This window comes from Heterodontus francisci, chromosome 5, assembly GCF_036365525.1.
Source record: "Heterodontus francisci isolate sHetFra1 chromosome 5, sHetFra1.hap1, whole genome shotgun sequence".
Classification (NCBI taxonomy): domain Eukaryota; kingdom Metazoa; phylum Chordata; class Chondrichthyes; order Heterodontiformes; family Heterodontidae; genus Heterodontus; species Heterodontus francisci.
In genome coordinates, this window is record NC_090375.1 from 59,397,269 (window position 1) to 59,419,916 (window position 22,648).

At 45.8% G+C, this 22,648-nt stretch overlaps 1 protein-coding gene across 6 annotated transcripts in view; it reads left to right on the top strand.

The window, feature by feature from the left end:
• The window catches only part of setd2 (SET domain containing 2, histone lysine methyltransferase), a 128,229-nt gene extending 107,091 nt beyond the window's left edge, over positions 1-21,138 (top strand). For 4 of the 6 annotated variants that reach the window (XM_068031516.1, XM_068031518.1, XM_068031517.1 and 1 more), the window contains 9 exons: positions 278-464; positions 3,446-4,115; positions 4,286-4,438; positions 7,505-7,644; positions 8,557-8,668; positions 9,000-9,068; positions 11,963-12,046; positions 18,176-18,277; positions 18,944-21,138. In XM_068031516.1, coding sequence (XP_067887617.1) covers positions 278-464; positions 3,446-4,115; positions 4,286-4,438; positions 7,505-7,644; positions 8,557-8,668; positions 9,000-9,068; positions 11,963-12,046; positions 18,176-18,277; positions 18,944-19,105 — 1,679 coding nt within the window. In that variant the 3' untranslated portion in view covers positions 19,106-21,138. Of the gene's footprint in view, positions 1-277; positions 465-3,445; positions 4,116-4,285; positions 4,439-7,504; positions 7,645-8,556; positions 8,669-8,999; positions 9,069-11,962; positions 12,047-14,192; positions 14,310-18,175; positions 18,278-18,943 lie in introns of those variants that run through there. The other 2 variants (XR_010975031.1, XM_068031520.1) reach the window with 2 other exon arrangements.
• The last annotated feature ends 1,510 nt before the right edge of the window (positions 21,139-22,648 follow it).

Below are 22,648 nucleotides of genomic sequence, written 5' to 3' on the forward strand. Positions count from 1 at the left end.
CCTTCCTAACAGCACTGTAGGTGTACCTACCCCACATGGACTGCAGCGGTTCAAGAAGGCAGCTCACCACCACATTCTCAAGGGCAATTAGGGATGGGCAATAAATGCTGGCCTGGCCAGCGACACCCACATCTCATGAATGAATAAAAAAAAAAATATTGCCAATGATTCATTCTCTGTCGATTTGCTTGTTGCCTTTGATGCTTTAATCCCAGTTGAAGGTTCTTCTCACGGACGCATCCTGAAGATTTGGCCATGTGCATTTTTTGCGTTGCAGAGCGTGGCAGGGATGGGACGTCACAGAAGGATGTTTCTCAAGCTCCGAAGACCCCAGTGAACCTGAGCAAAGAGAAGGACGCTGACAAGACGCTCAGCAAAGATCGAAAAAAACGCAAACCGACAACCTCACCACCCCCTTCAGCCTATGAGAGAGAGGGACTGAAGAGATCCGTTCCAGATGAAAGGTAATCTTTTCTGTTTCTCTCCCTCCACTCTGAACACGTTGTGGCTGCTAGAAAGCCCTCCTGTGTAGCCCTCCTTCAACCTTGGACAGTGACTTGTCATCGGCTGTTTGGCCATGGAGTGTGTCACAACAGAACCTGTCCATGTCATACATGTTGGTATGATTACTGTTTTTAGGATTCAAAAGGGGCTAGATAATGTATTCCATAAAAGCTTGAGGTTATATAGTCTGTTTCATAACCTCAGGATGTCCCAAAATGCTTTGCAACCAATGAAGTATTTTTGAATTCTGACTACTATTGCAATGTAGGAATCACAGCAGCGAATTTCTGTGCAGTACGGTCCCACAAGCAGCGATGAGGTAACGAATAGTTAATCAATTTTAGTTGATTGAAGGGAAAATATTGGCTAAGAGACCAGGGATAACTGCCCTACTGTTCTTTGTCATGGGATCTTCTATGTCAACCTGAGAGGATAGATGGGGCCTCAGTTTGTCTTATCCAAAAGGGGACGTCTCTGATAGCACAGTCCCCTCTCAGTACCTCATTGGAATGTAAGTTTCGGATAATTACTCAGGTTTTTCGGACTTTGTGCAAGTTGCCTGCTGCATTAACTACGTTACAACTTGTACTTCATTGGCTTTAAAGCGATTTGGGATGTCCTGAGTTTGTGAAAGATACCTATATATTATAGATTACGGTAGTGCACTGCATTGGATGGCAACACAGAGGTCCTGAGTTCAAATTCCACCGTAACGCAATTTTTTCGATTAATTCTCGGCATGTGGGCTTTGCTGGCATTTAATGCCCATCCCTGGATGCTCTTGAAGGTGATAGTAAGCCACTTTCTTGTACCCTGCAGTACATGTGGTGATGGTACTCCCACAATGCTGTTAGGGAGAATCAGGCTTTTGAACCAACAACAATGGAGGCCCAAATTAGGATGTTATTTTTTTAGATTTTTGATTTAGATTTAGAGATACAGCACTGAAACAGGCCCTTCGGCCCACCGAGTCTGTGCCGACCATTAACCACCCATTTATACTAATCCTACACTAATCCCATATTCCTACCACATCCTCACCTGTCCCTATATTCCCCTACCACCTACCTATACTAGGGGCAATTTATAATGGCCAATTTACCTATCAACCTGCAGGTCTTTTGGCTGTGGGAGGAAACCGGAGCACCCGGAGGAAACCCATGCAGATACAGGGAGAACTTGCAAACTCCACACAGGCAGTACCCACAATTGAAGCCGGGTCGCTAGAGCTGTGAGGCTGCGGTGCTAACCACTGTGCCTTGAAGGGGAACTTGTCAGCGATGGTGTTCCCATACACCTGCTGCCCTTGTCCTTCCAGGTGGTGGAGGGTCACAGGTTTGGGAAATGTTGCCAAAGAAACCTTGGTGACTTATTATCTATAGGATTCATAGTAGGATGTACAATTGTGAGGTGATGCATTTTGGCAGAAAGAATAGGGAGAGGGAGAAATATACACTGAAAAAATGGCGCAGTTCTAAAGAGTGTGCAGGAACAAAGGGACCTGGGGGTTCATGTGCATCGATATTTGAAGGTGGCAGGACATATTGAGAGAGTGGTTAGTAAAGCTTATGGGATCTTGGGCTTCAGAATTAGAGGCATTGCGTACAAAAGCAGGGAAGTTATGCTGAACCTTTATAAAGCTCTGGTTAGGCTCCTGCTGGAATATTGCATCCAGTTCTGGTCACCACACTTTAGGAACGATGTGAGGGTGCAGAGGACATTTACCACAGTGGTTCCAGGGACGGGGTGGGGTGGGGGGGGTTTAGTTGCAAGGTTAGGTTGGAAAAGCTGGGGTTGTTCTCCTCAGAACAAAGGAGATTGAGATGAGATTTAATAGAAGTGTACAAGATTATGATAGGCTTAGATAAAGAAAAACTGTTCCGATTAACTGATGGTACAAGCACTGGGAACACAGATTGAAGGTTTTGGGCAAGAGTTGCAGGGGAATGTGAGGAAGAACTTTTTTACACAGCGGGTGTAAATGACCTGGAACTCGCTGCCCATGAAGGTGGTGGAAGCGGAGACCATCAATAACTTCAAAAGGAAATTGGATGGCCACTTAAAGGAAATAAACTTGCAGGGCTACAGGGATCGAACAGGGGAGTGGGACTGACTGGATTGCTCCGTGGAGAGCTGGCATAGACTTGATGGGCCAAATGGCTTCCTTCTGTGTTATAAGTGATTCTATGACTAATTGCCAAACTGAATTCAATAAATCCAGTAATTTGAAGGCGAGCACCACATAAAATGAGCTTGAAAAGTTGTCAGATTTTGTTAAAAACCCAACTAGTTTACTGATGTCCTTGGGGGAAGGAAACCTACCACCCTTATCTGGTCAGGGCTTACATGTGACTGCAGTCCCAGACTACAACTTGGATTTATAAAGCATGGTATACCATAGTAATATGTCCCAAGGTGCTTCCCAGGAGCATAACCAAACAAAAATCGACACCGAGCCAAAGGAGGAGCCATTCGGAGAGGTGACTAAAAGCTGGGTCAAAGAAGTAGGTTTTATAGAGTGTCTTAAATTAGGTGAGAGAGGCAGAGAGGTTGAGGGAGGGAATTCCAGAGTTTGGGAACTAGGTTGTTGGAGGCACAGCCACCAACAGTGGAGCAAAGGAAGTGGAAGATGCACAAGAGGCCTGAGTTGGAGGAATGCAGCAGTCTCACAGCTTTGTAGGGCTGCCGGTAATTGCCCTTTGAAGTGGCTGAGTAAACCACTCAGTTGTGACAGCAATCACTAGGGATAGCTGACCACAGCCCGAGAATAAAATAATCAATTATTTTGTACGTGAAACTCATCATAAAATTTCTGAGGTGATGAAGTAGGTTTGATTTAGAAGGAAGCTTGGACCTCAGCTCTTGCTACGAAGAAGTTTTTGTTTTATGGTTAATTATAAACTTTGCTCAACTGTAATGTTGCTTTTTTTATTTTAAAAAGGTACGACGGTGCAACACCAGCTAAGAAGAAGAAAACCAGGAGTAAACTATCCACCGAGGAACGGAGGAAGCTGTTTGAGCAAGAAGTAGCACAGAGGGAGGCCCAGAAGCAGAGCCTGTACTTGGTACAGCAGCAGCAACAGATACAACCGATTTGTGTTAGCTCGCAGGTGCCTTATGACTCTGGAACCTACACCAACTCTCACCAGAGCTTTGCCAGTTACCCCCCAGGCTACCCTCTGCAGACTTATGTTGACCCAGTCAACCCCAACGCTGGCAAAGTGCTCCTCCCAACACCGAATGTAGAGCCTTTGTGCCCACCGCAGATGGGCTACGAGCACCCACAGCCGCTGTTGGCTGAGTCGATGCCAGCAGGACATTCCGCAGTCCAGCACCTGTCTCCCCAGGTGGACGTCCAGAACCAGCAGTACCTGGCTCAGGCCCCCGTCGTGGTCCCCCAGGACCCAAGTGTAGCAGTGATACAAGTTTCGGGCACTCAAACAACGGGACAGAGTTACGGAGTATGGGATCCCAACCAGCAGACGCTGGCGGTGCACCAGCAATATGCCAGTGGGCAGCCCCAGACGCCGATTTATTACCAGGGACAGCCATGCCAGCCTGTATACAACATATCTTCTCCTTACGGACAAGCTACTCAGCAAATCGTCCAGGTACAGTCCTTTCCTTTTGTATTAATCAATCTTGTGGCAGAATGGGGGGGGTTGGGGGAAGGGGAAGTATATAAATGCTAGTCTTTCTTTCAGTTGTCTCTGTCTGTGTTTGTCTCTCTCTCCCTCTCTCTTTCTGTCCCCCTCTGTCTTTATGTCTTTGCTCATTGCAGAGTTACACTCAGTCAAGTCCTGAATGCGCGCAGGGGCAGCAGTGTTTCCTGGCTCACCCGCAGGGCGCTGTTGCACAGCCGACAGCAGGAATGCTTGTGACATCGTCAGCCCCGTCCTACCAGCAGCCTGGGCAACCGCAGACTGTACAGCAGGTACCTCCTGTGCCAATCCTCCTTGTTGTGGCGTTCTTACCCCACCTTCCCCACCCCCCCACCCTGCACCATCCCTTCATTCCCCTTCCCTCCACCCTCTGTGAGCCAGTAGCCCGAGACTTGAATTAAATTCATAACTTATGTTTATACACAACTTATCACGGCATCAAGATGTCTGAAAGCGCTATGCAATATGACCAGTGTGAGCCTTTGTCTGAGTGGTAACATTCCTGCCTGAGTCAGAAGGGGTAGAGTTCAATCCCTTCTCCAAAGAGTCCCAGCAAGAGGAGACAGTAACTCAGTGTCTGAATTTCAGGATTAATGTTCAGTGGGATACTCATGTGTGGTGAGTTTGGGAGCATATAAAACTTTCCTGCTGTGTAGGACTACCCACCCTCCCAGCTGGTATTAAGATGGTTACAGCCAAGGAAGGTCGTGATCTATCAGACTGTTAATCAGCAAGTGAAGATATGAAAACTACATCAGCAAACTGACTCCATTTTTGATGCCGTGTCTGTTATATAGGCACGCACATGTATGTAAGCAGGTTGCAACTGTGCAGACACCCATGGGTACGCATACGCGCACAGGCAACCCCATGCACACTGACATACATATCTGCACGCAGATGTATCATGTGTACGCAAGCACATATGCAGACATATACGTATGTACAGACACGCTCAGCCGCATGAACACACGATGAATGCCCTGTTAATCTGTTTGGGAGTGTTAGTTTAGGGAGGATTGTAGGCCAAACTCGGGGAGAACTGTGATCCATGAGATCTGCCACTGTACAGAGAAAAAAACCCACAAAAGCTGCAAATCGGAAATAAAGTCAGCAAATACTTCAAAAACAGAACAGGGCTGTCAGTACCTGCAGGAGAAAAGACAGTAATGTTTCAGTTGGAGATCCTTCATCAAAACTGCGCATCTCAGAGAGATGTAGGAACTTATTCATAACATGGTTTGAATTTTTTTGCCTCAAAATATAGTCAGGCTTTTTTTTTTTTTGAAGTTTGGAGACGTCAACATTTTCTCTGTGGTTTTAATATGGACACAATCCCTCCATTTTCAAAATATAAATAAGCTATTTTTAAAAATAAAATTAAAACAAGCCTTTCCCTGTAAGGTACTGGAGTCCTGATGTCTGTATACAGACCCTGATTCTGTACTGGGTTTACAGATGGACAGCTGCTTGACTTTGAAGCAATTTTTTTTTTATTCATTCGTGGGATGTGGGCATCGCTGGCTATGCCAGCCTTGCCCATTCCTAATTGCCCTTGAGAAGGGGGTGGTGAGCCGTCTTTTGTTTTATTTATTTAGAGATACAGCACTGAAACAGGCCCTTCGGCCCACCGAGTCTGTGCCGACCATCAACCACCCATTTATACTAATCCTACACTAATCCCATATTCCTACCACATCCCCACCTGTCCCTATATTCTCCTTCCACCTACCTATACTAGGGGCAATTTTATAATGGCCAATTTACCTACCAACCTGCAAGTCTTTTGGTGGTGGGAGGAAACCGGAGTACCCGGCGAAAACCCACGCAGACACAGGGAGAACTTGCAAACTCCACACAGGCAGTACCCAGAATTGTTGAGCTGCTGCAGCCCTTGGGGTGTAGGTACACCTACAGTGCTGTTAGGAAGGGAGTTCCAGGATTTTGACCCAGCGACAGTGAAGGAACGACGATATAGTTCCAAGTCAGGACAGTCTGTGGCTTGGAGGGGAAATTGCAGGCGCTGGTGTTCCCATGCATCCATTGCCCTTGTCCTTCTAGGTGGAAGAGGTCGCGGGTTTGGAAGGTGTTGTCGAAGAAGCCTTGGTGAGTTGCTGCAGTGCGTCTTGTAGATGATACACACTGCTGCCACTGTGCGTCGGTGGTGGATGGGGTGCCAATCAAGCGGGCAGTTGCATGTCTTCGTCTTCTAGCTGTGGGCAATCTGTGATTCTGGGGGAAAGACTCCATGAGCCGGCAATGTGTATAATGTATTGCTCACCAGTACCTTAGCCAACCTATCTCAGGAGGCCACAGTCAGGTATTGTCCCCTGTATTTGCAACACATATATGGTGCCTTGTTTCTATGGGACTATGTTGGAAGGAGAGCCATGACTTTCTGAAAAAGTTGTTCTTAATCAGCAGCCGTAGCGATTCTGCACATGTCCTGGTACGGTAGGGTTATGTGACTGGACTAGTAATCCAGGGAACAGGAGTTCAAATCCTGCCATGGCAGCTTGTACATTTGAATTCAGTTTTTTTTAAAATCTGAAAATAAAAAACGGGTTTGGGTAAAAGTAACCATGAAGTTATGGATTGTCATTAAAAACTCCAACTGATTCACTAGCGTCCTTGCCTGGTCTGGCCTATATGTGACTCAGTCCCACACCAACTTAGAGGTTGACTCTTATTCACCCCCTCAAGTGACTTGTCAAGCCACTTAAGTTGCATCAGACTGCTCCAAGAAGAAGGCCTAAGGCCATCTTTTCGGGGTAACTAGTGATAGGTAATAAATGCCATCGATGCCCACTTCCTGAGAAATAATAATAGCCTTGTTTTATTCTTGTGTACTTTTAGAACTGATGGATTTTGAAAAGCCAAATGACCTTTCTTTGCCCCCCTCTTCACTCCCCAACTCTCCTGAAGATGTGGCTCATGGCTGAGATTCATTGGACACTCTGCAGTACTTTGCCCAAGTGGCTGTTCTTCATGTGCAAGTCCTTTAGCAGCAAATTTTGGTAGAATTCTCATTGGGTTTTCCAATGGGGAAATCACTGGTCAGAATCAGAAGTGGGGGAACACTTGCTAATTTTCCCTACCCCCCCCTACATGGGGCAACTATAGCTTCAAAATTCCCAGCTTTCCCATTAGACCTGGGTCCTTCCTGATCTATATTGGCTCAGCCACTTACTGAGTAAGCTCTTTCAGCCATGTTGGCAGAAAACACTCTACCTTAACTTTCCTCGTTTCTTCAGTTTTTACAGTTTGGATGCAGCACAGGCTGTTGTCGGATTGTCTCCCTTTTTTTTAATGACTTGTTCTGTATCTGTAATCTCTAGCCGGAACTGATAGTCGTCAACAGTCTTCTCGATTTGCCACCTCCATCACCTCCAAAGCCGAAGACCATCATCCTCCCCTCCAACTGGAAGACTGCCCGGGATCCTGAAGGAAAGATTTACTATTACCATGTGATAACCAGGTGGGTTTTTGTGGGAAACAACACCCCCCTCCCATCTCAAACGTGTTAATCCCAATGGGCTGGTAGAAGAGGTATTGCCCTTAATGCAAGGCAGGGAGCGATTATAGCTGTTCAGCCTAGAGCGGCAGCAGGAGGAATTGCTCATGTGGTCACTGATCATAAAGAACTGGATCTCTGACATCAATCAAGATGCCAAGCTCTTCTGCTCCCTCCTTTTCCCCCTTCACTTCAGGTATGCAGAATGTAGTTTGGGGGTGCGCGTTTGCACAGTTATAGAATTGTAGAATTTTACTGCACGAAAGGAAAGTTCAAGCAATTGTACTGGCCTCTCTCACTTAGTGTTGGCTTGCCTTAGCACTGCTGCCACTCCAGAGACTTGAGCACATAGCCTAGGCTGATGCTTCAATCAGGGATGCTGTCTTTTGGATGCGATGTTAAACAGAGGTCCTGCCTGCCCCCTCAGTTCCCGTGGCACTATTGAAGTTTTGCCCACTGTCCTGGCCAGCATTTATCCTTCCATCAATAACACTAAAGTAGATTGTCTGGTCAGTGTTGTTTTTGGGATCTTGCTGTGTACAATGTTTGTGTTAAACCAGTGATTGCCATTTACTTCATTTGTTGCATGCCTAGAATCTGTAGTAACTCAGTAAGGTTTCCTATTCTCCATTGTTCACATTCCCATTTCCATAGCCTCTGCTCAGGTGCCCAATCCAAGGTTATGGTTAAATTGCCCTTTACCTGCATGCTCTTCCGTGCTGGGATATTCCATTGTAGTCAGACTAGAACTGGGCCCAGTACTCTGGACGGGGGTCAGCATAGGAGCTCTCAACAATCTCCTGATCATTTGCTGTGCTCTATTTGTTTTCCTCAACACACTCCTGCCTCACTCGGTCATATTGTATATTACTGCAGGCAAACACAGTGGGACCCGCCGTTGTGGGACGGAGGCAGTGACGACATGAGCGTGGGTCATGAAGCTGAAATGGATCTGGGGACGCCCACGTATGATGAAAATCCAGCCAAGGTGACATTTCTTGCTGCTGAACCGGGTGGGGAGTTTCTGGCTCTGTGGCAATTTCAGTGCAAAAACAAATAATTTCAGCGTCTTACACTCAGCAGTGGCACATTGGTTACTCAAGGGTGCTGTACCTCCCACCTGATAATGTGTCCCTGACCCGCTGTGCTGGGCTCCAAACCTGCCATTGCGTTTCTTACTTGATGGCGTATTATTATCCATCTTCGCTTTGTTCCTTACTCGTTATCTGATTGTTATAACCTGAAGGGCGAGGGAGTGACATCTGTCAGCTAAAGAGAGTTGGAGGGGGTATTTTATTGTTTGTTTCTTGTACTTTTAGGGCCCAATGCTTACTGAGCTACATGGACAAGATGGAAGTGGAGACGTGACACCTAACTCTTACAGCCAGGTGTGTGCACCTGTACAGCATGTCTGTATGCATGTGAGTGCGCATGTGTTGGTGAGAAAGGGATTCTGAGATTCAGTTTATGATTTAAATTCAGTCACATTTCATCAACAGTTATAGCTGACTATCAGGAGGGTCTCAGGTTCTCAGCCCTGTGCTGAGTTCAATGATCTCAGATGGTAAAGTGGGTGAGGTACTGCAATTGTCCTTAGTACCTCTCCAGGGAGAGGGGAAAATCAGCCATGATGCCTGCTCCTGATCGCTATTCAGTGACCCGTGTTGGAATAAGGCAGATGCAGATTTGGTCGGGGGCCATGATCAAGGCCCTCCTGCTGCTCACTGGCAAAAAGACTGCCTGCTGGGGAGAGGTAGCAAGGACATTTCCTTGTAGAAGGGGGAAAGAACCTTGGCAATGAGAAGAGTGCTGAACTCTCTATTTCACACCTCTCTATCTCTATCTATCTATCTATCTCTCTCTCTTTTTCTATCTCTATCTATCTATCTCTATCTATCTATTTCTCTCTCTCTCTCTCTCTCTCTCTCTCTCTCACTCTCACTCTCACTCTCACTCTCACTCTCACTCTCACTCTCACTCTCTCACTCTCACTCTCACTCTCACTCTCACTCTCTCTCACTCTCACTCTCACTCTCACTCTCACTCTCACTCTCACTCTCACTCTCACTCTCTCTCACTCTCACTCTCACTCTCACTCTCACTCTCACTCTCACTCTCACTCTCACTCTCACTCTCTCTCTCACTCTCACTCTCACTCTCACTCTCACTCTCACTCTATCTCTCTCTCTTTCTCTCTATCTATCTCTCTCTCTTTCTCTGTACCGAACAACTGGAGCAAACAGTAAAGTCCAGTCGGACAGCTTGAGCTTTATTGTGATCCTCCCTTGTCTCTAAATAGTCAGACTGCTTGTCTGACATCCAGTACTGGACGAGTAGAAATTTCCTCCAATTAAATACTGGGAAGACCGAAGCCATTGTTTTTCCATCCCCACTCCAATCTGCTTCCCAGCTACCGACTCGATTCCACCCCCTGACAGTTGAGAGTCTGAACCAGACTGTTCTCAACCTTTGTCATATTTGACGTTGAGAAGAACTTCCGACCACATAAGTGCACCATCACTAAGCCTGCCTATTTCCACCTCCATAATATCACCTGACTCCGCCCCTGCCTCAACTCATCTGCTGCTGAAACCTTCATTTATGCCTCTGTTACTTCGGGACATTCCTGGCCATCCTCCCACATACCCTCTGTAAACTTGAGCTCATCCAAAATTCTGCTTATGTTCCAACATACCAAGTCATGTTCACCCATCACCCTCACTGACCTGCACTGGCTACATTCTCATCCTTGTTTTCAAATCACTCCATTGCCACACCCCTCCCTATCTCCGTAATCTCCTCCAGCCCTACAAACCTCTGAGATATCTGCACTCCCCTAATTCTGACCTTTAAGCATCCCCGATTTAATTGCTCCACCATTGGTGGCCATGCCTTCAGCTGCCAAGGCCCAAAGCTCTGGAATTCTCTCCCTCAACCTCTCCAACTCTCTTGCGCTTTCGTTCCTTCTTTAAGATGCTCCTAAAAGCCTACCTGTTTGACCATGCTTTTGGCCATCTGCCCTAATGTCGCCTTATGTGGCTTGGTGTCAGATCTTTGCTCTGGCAATGTGCCTTGGGACATTTATTACTTAATAACGCTATATAAATGCAAGTTGGTTTCCAGGCCTAGATCCAGCCATAGTTGCATACTTTACCGAATTCACAACCTCTGTCTAGTGACTGATCATTTTGCACACGTTCTGCTTATTACTTCACATAAACCCCATCTGAAAACCCAAAACACTTCGGATTGTTTCTCAGAGTTGTGTGTAGCAGAGTCCTTAAGTTAATTTAACCTGATGTTTTGTTTTGAAGGAGGGAGGCACGAATCTGTAACTATGTACTGGATTTACCGAAAACGTAGCACCCCCCTCCTTTTTCACCCACAGTTTCAGGTTTGCTTCATGTCATAGAATTTTTCATCAGGGCCCTTTTCCGTTTGATCAGGACTTCCTTTGATTCTACAGTTTCACTGTGGAATTCAACATCTTATTGGCTTCATTGATTATTCTGCATTTGGAGCCATTGAGCATCGAGTCCACTAAGACTTCAAGGGGTAGCTTTTGAGGCATCCCACCCAACGTAAACGGTGCCTTGGACCTATTTTATTCTTGGTAGTTGCATTTCATATTTGAGCTTTGCATCCCATCCACCCCTCCCCCCCTGCCCCTGTGGTAGCACTGAACAGTAACCTTCCTTTCTGTGGTGCGGTTGAGCTCTCCCCCAACCGCTGCAGTGTCATTGAGCTCTTAGAGCTGCCCATGTAAGGATATTTGAGTGTGTTAGAGATATCAGCATATAAAAAATTAATTAAAATTTTCAAGCTTATGAGGAGAACTGGTGATGTCGATTGAGGCAAATTGTTCCCTGTGGTGAAACATTCAAATCCCAGCAGGCACCACTTAAAAATGGGGAAAGCAGGAATAGGAAGCGCAGGCAGGAGAATTATTTTACACCAAAGGAGTGTTGGCAAAGAAGTTAGCAGGGAAAGATGAGAATAATGGGGGTGAGGATACAATTGAATGTGTTGATGGGGAGCGAATGGGTTAAAGGATGTGGTGAATATATACGGTCAGGTCAATCCAAAGGATGACTTGGATTCACAGTTTTCTTGTATTTTATGTTACTGTGTGTTGTTGGAATTACAGCCAGATGAGTGCTGGTTTATTCCAGGTACCCAACCCTCCCTAGCCTGGTGTGATCTGGAAATCCATCTCTAACTCATTACCTTGCTACATTTTTATTTTTGAAGTTACCAAAATTCTTCCATTCTCTTGTTCCAGTCATCCAAGAAAAAGCCTAAAACTGCAGAGGCCGACACCTCGAGTGAGCTCGCCAAAAGGAGCAAAGAGATGTTTAGGAAAGAGGTAAGTCTGCACCACAGAAAGCTTGGCTCTTCTCCCTCCACCTTCATTTCCCTTCCCCCTGCCCCACATTTTAGCATCCCAGTTAGTAAAAGGAGGTTCCATGCTGCTGTTCAAAGCTGAGCAGGGAATTCTCCCAGTATCCTGGTCAACATTCCTTGATCAGTCAACACCAAAAGCAAATCAATTGTTATATCTTTCTGTGCACAACATGGCTGCCAACAAAATTTCCCACCCCCCCACCCCCCCACCCCGCCCCAAAATAATAATTAGATGAACCGTTCATTTATCTCATTGCTTGTTGGATCTTGCTGTATAAAACAATGGCTGCCACGTTTGCCTACATAGCAATGACCATGCTTCAAAAATAGCTAAAAATAATTGTCCTCAGAGGTATCATTAAAGTGCTTTATCAATGTATGTTTATATTTTTCACGTTTTCTTATCTTTACACTGTGCAACACAAGTAAATAAATATAAAGCTAAGGAAGTTAGCAATTAGAAGGCAAGTCAAGAGGATTGGGGAGAATCAGAGGGCAATTGAGTTGTCAGTATAAATGTGTTTGTGGGAATTGGATGCCTTTCTAGAGGAAAAAGGGATTGAGGGAGATGGTGAGAAGGTTGGGAGGAGGTAGATCTCTGAAAAATGGGCAGGTTTGTTGGACTGAGTGGCATCAAAAGAAAAATTCAGCACTGCCTTTTAATAAGTGACTCATTAACTGTTTGTCTGAATTGCAAATAGGTCATTATTTCATTGAGCTTTCCTCTTCCTCGCTTCTCTAATGAACATAACCCCAGCTCTTGAATGTGCCTATGTCATCTGAATATACCCCTACTTCCCATCAATGTGCCCCCCCTCCCAAGAACATAATCCATACTGACATAGACAGGATCCCTTTCCAAGGAAGCACCTCCATCTCTTATAGATAAACCCTCCTCCCATGAACGTACTCCATTCGCTCATGGGTGTCTCTCAATGCCCTGCGAAGATGGTGAGCCGCCTTATTGAATTACTACAGTCCAGGCAGTGAATGTGCTGCCACCAAGCTGTTAGCCCAGTGACAGTGAAGTAACAGTGATATCTGTCTAAGTCAAGTTGGTGTGTAACTTGACAGTGATGGTGTTCCCATGCACCTGCTGCCCTTGTCCTTTTAGGTGTTGGAGGTTGCAGGATTATGAGCTGCTGCCAAAAAAGCCTTGGCGACTTGCTGTAATGTACCTGTAGATAATATGCATTACGCCCAAATGTGCCGTTGGTGGAGGGAGTAAATGTTTAGGCTAGTGGGTGAAGCTGGACCAGACCAGATGTTAGCAGGTCCCAGGCTGACTGCACTTCATCTCACTACACCAAAAATTCTCTTGTTTCTTTGCCAGGAGGCTGGCATGTCATCGGCTGGATGCCAGGCGAGAACAAGATCTGGCAAGGCTGTAATGCTTGTACCCCATGACTGAGTGGCCTGCTGGTACTTAGTGGCCTGTGCTGAGTTAGGTGATGATAGTCAGTGAAGCTGTGGTGGTCAGGGCTGGGGGATCTTCTGTCCCAGCAGCGGAAGGGTTGAGCTCATCTATGAATCCCCCTCTCACGGCATCCAGCCACTTGCTCATACGTGAATAGTTGTGAGGCACCAGGGCACAATCGACACCTGGGCAAGAACCAACTCCTTCAGTTGTGGGGGAGGGGAGAAAGGAGGAGGCCAATGGGAGAAACATTTAAAAAGCACTGGGAAAACACACCATGTCAGTTAGCAAAAAAAGATCAATTCTGGCCAATGTTTAGAATGGGCCCCATTGTCACAACTTGTCATAAGGGTAGATGTGGCTTTTAAAGGAAAGCCCATAACAAATAGAGGGAATATGTGAACCGAGCGGGTTTCATAGTCTGTAAGTAGGCTTTTTAAAAATGTACTGCTGCAAGGTGTGAAGGGCACTACACTGTACCAAGGTCGCCCCAGGCAGGCATTCGAGGGAGCATGAGTTTGCACAGCAACAGATCAAGCGGGAGGGCACGGAAGCATGGATATTGTTTTCTGCTTCAGGAAGTCTTATTCCTGAGTTTGCAGTCACGTACTGGGAGTGCTCCAGTTCGTTAGGTCATTCAATCTCTCAGCAACTTTATTATGGCTTCTCCCCTTCTATTTGCCCATTCCAGATACTTGAGTCCATAATCTAGACTGATGCTCCAGTGCAGAGCTGAGGGAGTGCCGCACAGTCAGAGGTGCCGTCTTTCGGACGAGACATTTAACCGAGTTCCCGTTTGCTCTCTTGGGTGGGTATAAAAGATCCCAAGATCCTGTTTGAAGAAGAGCAGGAGAGTTCCTCCGGGTGTCCCGACCAATATTTATCCCTCACCCAACATTGCAAAAGCAAAGTACCTAATCGTTGATGTCATTGCTATTTGTGGAACCTTGCTATGTGTATATTGGCCTCTGCATTTTCAACATTCCAACAATTGCATTTATATAGTGCCTTTAATGTAATCCCAGACACTGAACCATATAGGGAGATGTAAAGGTGGAAAGGACAATAGAGAGGTGGAGGTTTCGGGAGGGAATTCCAGAGCTTAGGGCCTTGGCAGCTAAAGGCACAGCCACCAACGGTGAGCAATCAAAATCAGGGGTGCCTACGAGACCAGAATTTGAGAAATGCTGTTATTTCAGAGGGTTATAGGGGAGGAGGTTACAGAGAAAGGGAGGGGAAAAGGCCAGGATGAGACTTCTAAAATTTGAGGTATTGCTTAACTGGAAGCGAATGTAGTTCATCTGAACACAGGAGTGATGGACAAATGGGACTTGGTGCAAATTAGGATGTGGGCAGCAGACATTTGCAAGAGCTTATGTTTATGATGGATTGAGGATTGGAGCAGAGTAGTCAAGTCTAGACGTAACAACAACATGGATGAGGGTTTCAACAGCAGATAAGCTGAGCCAGGACGGAATCAGGACATGTTACGGAGGTGGAAATAGGCAGTCTTAGTGGTAACCTGGATATGTAGTCGGAAGCTCATCTCAATTACACTTCAAAAGTACTTCATTGACTCTAAAGCTGTCTAGGACATCCTGAGTATAGGAACAGGAGTAGACCATTCAACCCCTCAAGTCTGCTGCACCATTCAGTTAGAATCTTGGCTAATTTGTACTTTGCCTCCATTTCCCCGCCTTTGTTATCTGTGCACGTACTGGCTGCTATGTTTCCTGCATTACAACAGTGACTACACTTCAAAAGTACTTCATTGACTGTGAAGCACTTTGAGAAGTCAGATAGTCATGAAAGGCGCTATATAAATGCAAGTCTTTTCTTTAACAAAAATCTTTCAATCTCAGTTTTGAAAATTCCAATGACCCAGCATCCACAATCTTTGTATAAAGGTGCTTCCTGAATGGCTGCTGGGTACAGTAGCATAGTGGTTATGTAAATTGGATGGCCTGTTCAAGGAAATAAACCTGCAGGACTACGGGGATCATGTGGGGGATTGGGACTGACTCGAATGCTCCATGGAGAGCTGACATGGACTCGATGGGCCGAACAGCTGCCTCCTGTGCATTTATGACTCTGTTACTGAACTAGTAATCCAAGGAGTTCAAATCCGTCCAGGACAGCTAGGTGAATTTAAATTCAATTAATTAAAAAAAGAAAGAAAAAAGACTTGCATTTATATAGCGCCTTACACGACCACCAGATGTCTCAGCGCTTTACGGGCAATGAAGTACTTTTTGAAGTGTAGTCACTGTTGTAATGCAGGAAATGCAGCAGCCAGTGTGTGCACAGCAAACTGCCACAAAGAACAATGTGAAAATGGCTGGATAATCTGTTTTTGTGATCTTGATTGAGGCATAAATATTGACCAGGACACCAGGGATAACTCCCGTGCTCTCCTTCAAAATAATGCCAGGGGATCTTTTACATCCACCCTAGCAGATAGATGGGGCCCTCGGTTGAATGTCTCATCCAAAAGACGACACATGCAACAGTGCTGCTCTCCCTCAGTACTGCACTGGAGTGTCAGCCTTGATTTCTGTGCTCAAGCCCTGGAGTTTTTTTATTCGTTCATGGGATGTGGGCGTCGCTGGCCAGGCCAGCATTTATTGCCCATCCCTAATTGCCCTTGAGAAAGTGGTGGTGAGCTGCCTTCTTGAACCGCTGCAGTCCGTGTGGGGTAGGTACACCCACAGTGCTGTTAGGAAGGGAGTTCCAGGATTTTGACCCAGCGACAGTGAAGGAACGGCGATATAGTTCCAAGTCAGGATGGTGTGTGACTTGGAGGGGAACTTGCAGATGGTGGTGTTCCCATGCATCTGCTGCCCTTGTCCTTCTGGTTGGTAGAGGTTGCGGGTTTGGAAGATGCTGTCGAAGGAGTCTTGGTGAGATGCTGCAGTGCATCTTATAGATGGTACACGTAGCTGCCACTGTGTGCGATGTTGAAGGTGGTGGATGGGGTGCCAATCAAGCACAAAGAAAGATGATTGTGGCTGTTGAAAGCCACTCATCTCAGTCCCAGGCTATCGCTGCAGGAGTTCCTCAAGGCAGTGTCCTCGGCCCAACCAACTCTAGCTGCTTCATCCTGATAGACATTTCTTCCATCATTAGATCCAAAGTGGGGATGTTCACTGATGATTGCACAGTGTTCAGTACCATTTGCGACTCCTCAGATACTGAAGCAGCCCGTGTTCAGATATAGCAAGACCTGGCCAACGTTCAGGCTTAGAATGGTAAGTGGCAAGTAACATTTGTGCCACACGTGCCAGGCAATGACCATCTCCAACAAGAGAAAATCAATCCATCTTCCCTTGATATTCAATGGCATTACCGTCGCTGAATCCCCCAATGTCAATATTCTGGCGGTGCCACAATTGACCAGAAACTTAAGTGAACCAGCCGTGGCTACAAGAGTAGATCAGAGGCTGGGAATTATACAGCGAGTAACTCACCTCCTGACTCCCCAAAACCTATCCACCATCTGCAAGATACAAGTCAGGAGTGTGATGGAATGTTCTCCACTTGTCAGGGCGAGTGCAGCTCCAACAACACTCAAGAAGCTCGACATCATCCAGGACAATGCAGCCCACTGGATTGGCACTCCATTCACCACCTGAAACATTCAATCCCTGCATCATTCATACACACTGGTAGCAGTGTGTACCATCTACAAGATGCACTGCAGCAACTTGTCAAGGCTCCTTCGATATCACCTTCCAAACCCACAGCCTCTACCATCTAGAAGGACAAGGGCAGCAGATGCGTGAGAACGCCACCATCTGCAAGTTCTCCTCCAAGCCACACACCATCCTGACTTGAAACTATATTGCTGTTCCTTCACTGTCATTGGGTCAAAATTCTGGAACTCCCTTCCTAACCAGCACCAGATGGACTGTAGCAGTTCAAGAAGGAGGCTCACCACCACCTTCTCAAGGACAACTCAGAATGGGCAATAAATGCTGGCCTAGCTCGCATCCCATGAACGATTAAAAATAAAATGGTCTGGCTCAAATTTTATTCCCCAGCAGAGGAAATAAATATATTCTCTGCATCTAGCCTATCAAATGCTTTGATCATTTTAAACCCCTCAATTAGATCACCTCTCAACCTTCTAAACTCGAGGGAATATCAACCATGTTTTTGTAACCTCTCGTCATAATTTAATCCTTTAAGCCCTGGTATTATGATGAAGAATCTACACTGTACCTGCTCCAAGACTAATATATCCTTCCTGGAGTGTGATGCCCAGAACTGAATGTAGTACTCCAGATTGGTCCTGACCGGGGCTCCGCACAACTGAAGCATAACTTCCTCCCCTTTGTAATCCAGCCCCTCAAGGTAAAAGTCAACATTCCATTCGCCTTTTTGATTACATTTTGTACCTGCCCACTGGCTTTAATTGATTTGGGTACTTGAACACCCAAATCATTTTGCTCCTCCAAGGCCAATGTGTTGTTTTTGCTATGTGGTGCCCAAAACTGAAGGAAGTGTGCTAAGGTTCTGTATAAATGCAACTGTTACTGTAGAATGAGCAGTAATAGCCCAGTGACAGTCATGGTGGAGAGGGGCAGAGAAATACATACAGGGGAAGTTTATCAGCCAGGGGTACAGGGACAATCTACCTTTTGTCCACAGTCTTGCTTTCTCTCTCCTTTCCAGATCTCCCAGTTCATTGTTCTGTGTCTAAATCCCTACCGGAAACCCGACTGTAAATTAGGAAGAATCGTGGCAACAGAGGACTTCAAACATCTGGCTCGGAAGGTAAAGGCACAGAAAACTTCTTTTAGTTGAGTTGTGGGAATACTTTTCTGGAGGCCCACTGGGAAAACGGAATGTTCCACACACCCCACCGACAGCCCTGTGTTGTACTGCAGGGCTATGGTGGGGCAAGTCAACCCTGGTTGAAGGTGCAGTGAGCGTCAGGTCAGGCTTGAATGGGACAACCCCCATGGTCGAGCTGTCTTCTGGCTCTCGCTGTCGAGACTGCCATGTGATCAAATTACCACTTGTGTGAAGTACTAGAGTGCAGTTAATGCCAATGGATCTGGAGGCAAACTCAAAAGCACCAGCGAGAGTGAACATCTTTTGTGAGGGGAGATGGAGAGCTGCATGGAATATATAATGCAGATAGATAATTACTTTGTTTCCTCTCCCCTTCCTGCTCTTTCTCTGTCCTCCTCCCGCCTGCTCCCTCTCCCCCGTGCACTCGTGCTCACCCTTCCCAATGCTTGTGCTTTCTTTCTCCCACCCTGCACCTCCCCTTGCCCCTCTTCCCCCCACCCTTGCCTCCCCTCTTCCCCCCACCCTTGCCTCCCCTCTTCCCCCCCCACCCTCCCTGCCCTCACCTACCCACTCTTCCACTCCCCCCCCCCCCCCCCCCCCCCGGCCGCAATGCTATTTCACCCCCTCTCTGTCTCTATTACACAGTTGACACACGGTGTCATGAACAAGGAGCTGAAACAGTGCAAGAATCCCGAGGACCTGGAGTGCAATGAAAACGTGAAGCATAAAACCAAGGAATACATCAAGAAGTACATGCAGAAATTTGGCGCCATTTACAAGCCTAAAGAAGAACCGGATGTGGATTGAATAATAAACCCCTCTCTGTTCCCCTCCCCCAGCCCTGTCCTGTCCCGTCCTTGAGCAAAAATCCATGTGAATCTATAACCAGCTTCTCAGTCTCCTCATAGCTATCTGTATTATACTGTTTTAACGCACATGTGAATATATTGAGAAGGCAAAGAAACCACTTCTAGTTAATGACTAGTCCCTGTTCACTTTGACATTTTTGAGGGTGGGAGGTTGTGGGGTCAGGGAGGGTTTCATTATTCTCCCTCTTTTACTGTGTAAATACTATAGTATTGGTTAGATATCAATTCAGTCTGACTGTATATCACCGACAGTCAGCAGAAAACTGTCGTACTTTAAAAAAAAACATTTTACTGTATTAAATTTTTACGGACTTTTTTATGTAAAGAAAATGTTTAAAAAAACTTTTTTTTGCTTTCAATTTAATGTCAGCAAAAAGAATTGTGACGATGAGTGTGTTTTGGAAAAAAAGTTTTAAAACTTTTTTTTGTTTTTTTAAAAAAAACTTGTGCGAAATGATCTGTGACTAGTACTGACTTAAAGGTTGCTGTTTTTTTTTGTTTGGATAGCGGGCGATGGTGTTTATTCACTGACTGAGTAAAGGAAGATCTTTAGTAACTGGTTAAACAAACAAAATGAATTTTAATTAGGATCATCCTTTCTTTCCCCGTCTCCCTCCCAGAAAACACAGGGAGTAACCCGGCCAAACAGGCCAGGAAGGTTCTCAGTTCAGGCTCGCCCAGCCCCCCCCGATCTGTTCTAACTTAGCTATTCTCAGCCAGTCTGGGGTGGTTGGAATACTTGTTGGTGTTTAAGGCTCTATATTTGATTAGGGTTGGGAAATGACAAACGCTTGGGCAGCCTTCCGGCTCTTGATTACTATCCAGTGCATCCCCCACCTCCAACCAGAGAGTGAGATTGTGTGAGAAGAGGAGTGCACTCCGTCGTGATGCCCCTCGCAGTCGAATAGGCTTTCGACACTAACTTAATTGGCCTCTTGTGTAGTGAATGGCCTCCCGAGGTGCAGCACCTGTGTAACTGTATCCTTTTGTTGGGAGAAGAGATTTTTCATTAAATTTACATTATTTTGGCAAGGATCAGTGGGAACAGGAAAGGAGGGATCATCATTTTTTTTTCAAGAAGGTGCAACTTATTTTCCTGTTTTGTTTCTGATACCGAGCAAGGTTTTGGGCACCACAGTCGGTGCTGGAAGTCTCTTGAAAAACTCTCCCCATCCCTCTCCCCCTTTCCCCAGCCAATAATCACCGCCCCGCCCTTGGCAAACGTTGGGCCGAACTTTCAGCTCTGGTGGGGGCTACAGAGGATCGACCACTCACTTTACATCCTGATTTTTTTTTTTCCCCCTGTTCATTGGGTGGTGGAGGAGGGTTTTTAACAGGTGGCTGGCCCGTGATCACTCATTTCACTGTGTCTCCCCTCCCCCTCTCCAGCCGCTGTTGAAAGTTCTGCCCAAAACTTGTTAGGCTCAGCCATTTTGTAAGTGCGCTAATCTAATATTTAAAAGAATGTGTTCAGTTAACATGGAATTTTTTTAATTAATTAAATTAAAGCTTATTACACAGAAAAGGGGGGCAGAAAAAAAATGGCAGGAAATATGTATTAATTATTTAGAGGCTGCTAGCAAAACTTTTGAAGGAAAACTCCAATTTGGCAAGTGATTCAATTCTGTACTATAAACTGAGAATTCTTTTTTTTGAAAGCACACAGTTCCCCAAGTATTTCAGAAATGATTAAGCTGTTGGAACCCAGTCTTGCAATGATACAAGCTGAGACTGAGAAGGACGGCTGCTGAATGTTCTCTTTCACTCTCTCGCTCTCTCTCTATCTCTATCTCTCTCTATCTATCTCTAACTATCCCTGGGAAGTGGGATCAGTGGATGCTCTCTGGTAAGTGGCTTGTGCGTTTGTAATTTTACAACTTGCAGAGATTTCACTTGGTGCTAGGAGCTGGATATTTGCAGGGATGAATGTCGTGTATTTTTAAAAGTAAAAAAGAAATACATTGTTTGAAATCCGCTTGGGAGTCTTCCTTTTTAAAAAAAAAAGTCACCACTGTTGATTTATTAACCATTTAAAGTTAAAGACAGGCTCCTGTGATGTGCAGTGGCTCTCGGGAGGAGGGAGGGGGTGAGGCGATATGTAAAGTAAAGGCTCAGGGAGAGGAACTGGTTTGACTACTGAAGAAGCAATAAGGTACAGCATTGTAATAGCTACAGGGTATAGATTAGGCTATAACTTGACAGGCGACATTAAAGAATATTCTCTTACTATGAACTGTACAAAGGGTTGCTGCTAGTTTCATTAAACTTTATGCTAAAACACCTACATTGTGCAAGAGTGTAAAAGGAAACAAGTGTGCATTTGCACTCTCCCTGTCTCTTCGACCTCTGGATCTCTCTCTGCTCTCATGTTTTCTACCTGCACACTCTGGCTACTTTCTCTTTAGTGTGCAGGCTCTTGTGTGTTTTATCTGCTCACTCCATTTCTGTACACTCTCTTTCTCATTATCTCTTGCATTTTCTCTCTGCATTCTCACTTTGTTCGTAAAGATTTCCCATGTTTTCTTTTGTGCACTCTATCGTACTCACTCTCCTGATTTCTTCATGCATGCTCCTATTTTCACACTGCACATGCACACTGCAGTGTTTTTCCCCCTCCCCTGCCCCCACCGTGTGTGCTCACTCTGTCCCCCGTCCACCGGCGTGCTTTCTCCTTTCTCCCATGTTTTCTCTCTTTGTGCTCGACCCTGTGTTTTCTCACTCACACTTGTCTTTTGTCACTCACGCTTGTGTCTTTTCTCACTTGCTTTTTTCATTTTGCTTTGTCTCATGTTTTCTCTGTGCGCTCACTCTCATTGTGCACGCTAGAAACGTAGGAAATAGGAACAGGGATAGGCCATTCGGCCCCTCGAACCTGTTCCGACATTCAACTAGATCATGGCTGATCTTCCACCTCAACACCATTTTCCTGCACTATCCCCATATCCCTTGATATCTTTAATATCTATAAATCTATTACCTAGAAATCTATTGATTGCTGTCTTGAATATACTCAATGACTGAGCCTCCACAGCCCTCTGGGGTAGAGAATGCCAAAGATTCACCACCCTCTGAGTGAAGAAATTCCTCCTCACCTCAGTTTTAAATGGCCTACCTCTTATTCTGAGACAGTGTCCCCCAGACACCCCCCAGCCAGGGGAAACATCCTTCCTGTATCAACCCTGTCAAGCCCTGTAAGAATTTTGTTTGCTTCAATGAGATCACCTCTCATTCTTCTAAACTCTAGAGAATACAGGCCTAGTTTCCTCAATGTCTCCTCATGGGGCAATCCTCCTATCCCAAGGATCAGTCTGGTGAACCTTCGTTGCACTCCCTCTGTGGCAAGAATATCCTTCCTTGGGTAAAGAGACCAAAATTGTACACAATGCTCCAGGTGCGGTCTCACCAAGGCTCTATACAATTGCAGCAAGACTTCTTTCCTCTTGTACTCGAATGCTTTTGCAATAAAGGCCAAAATACCATT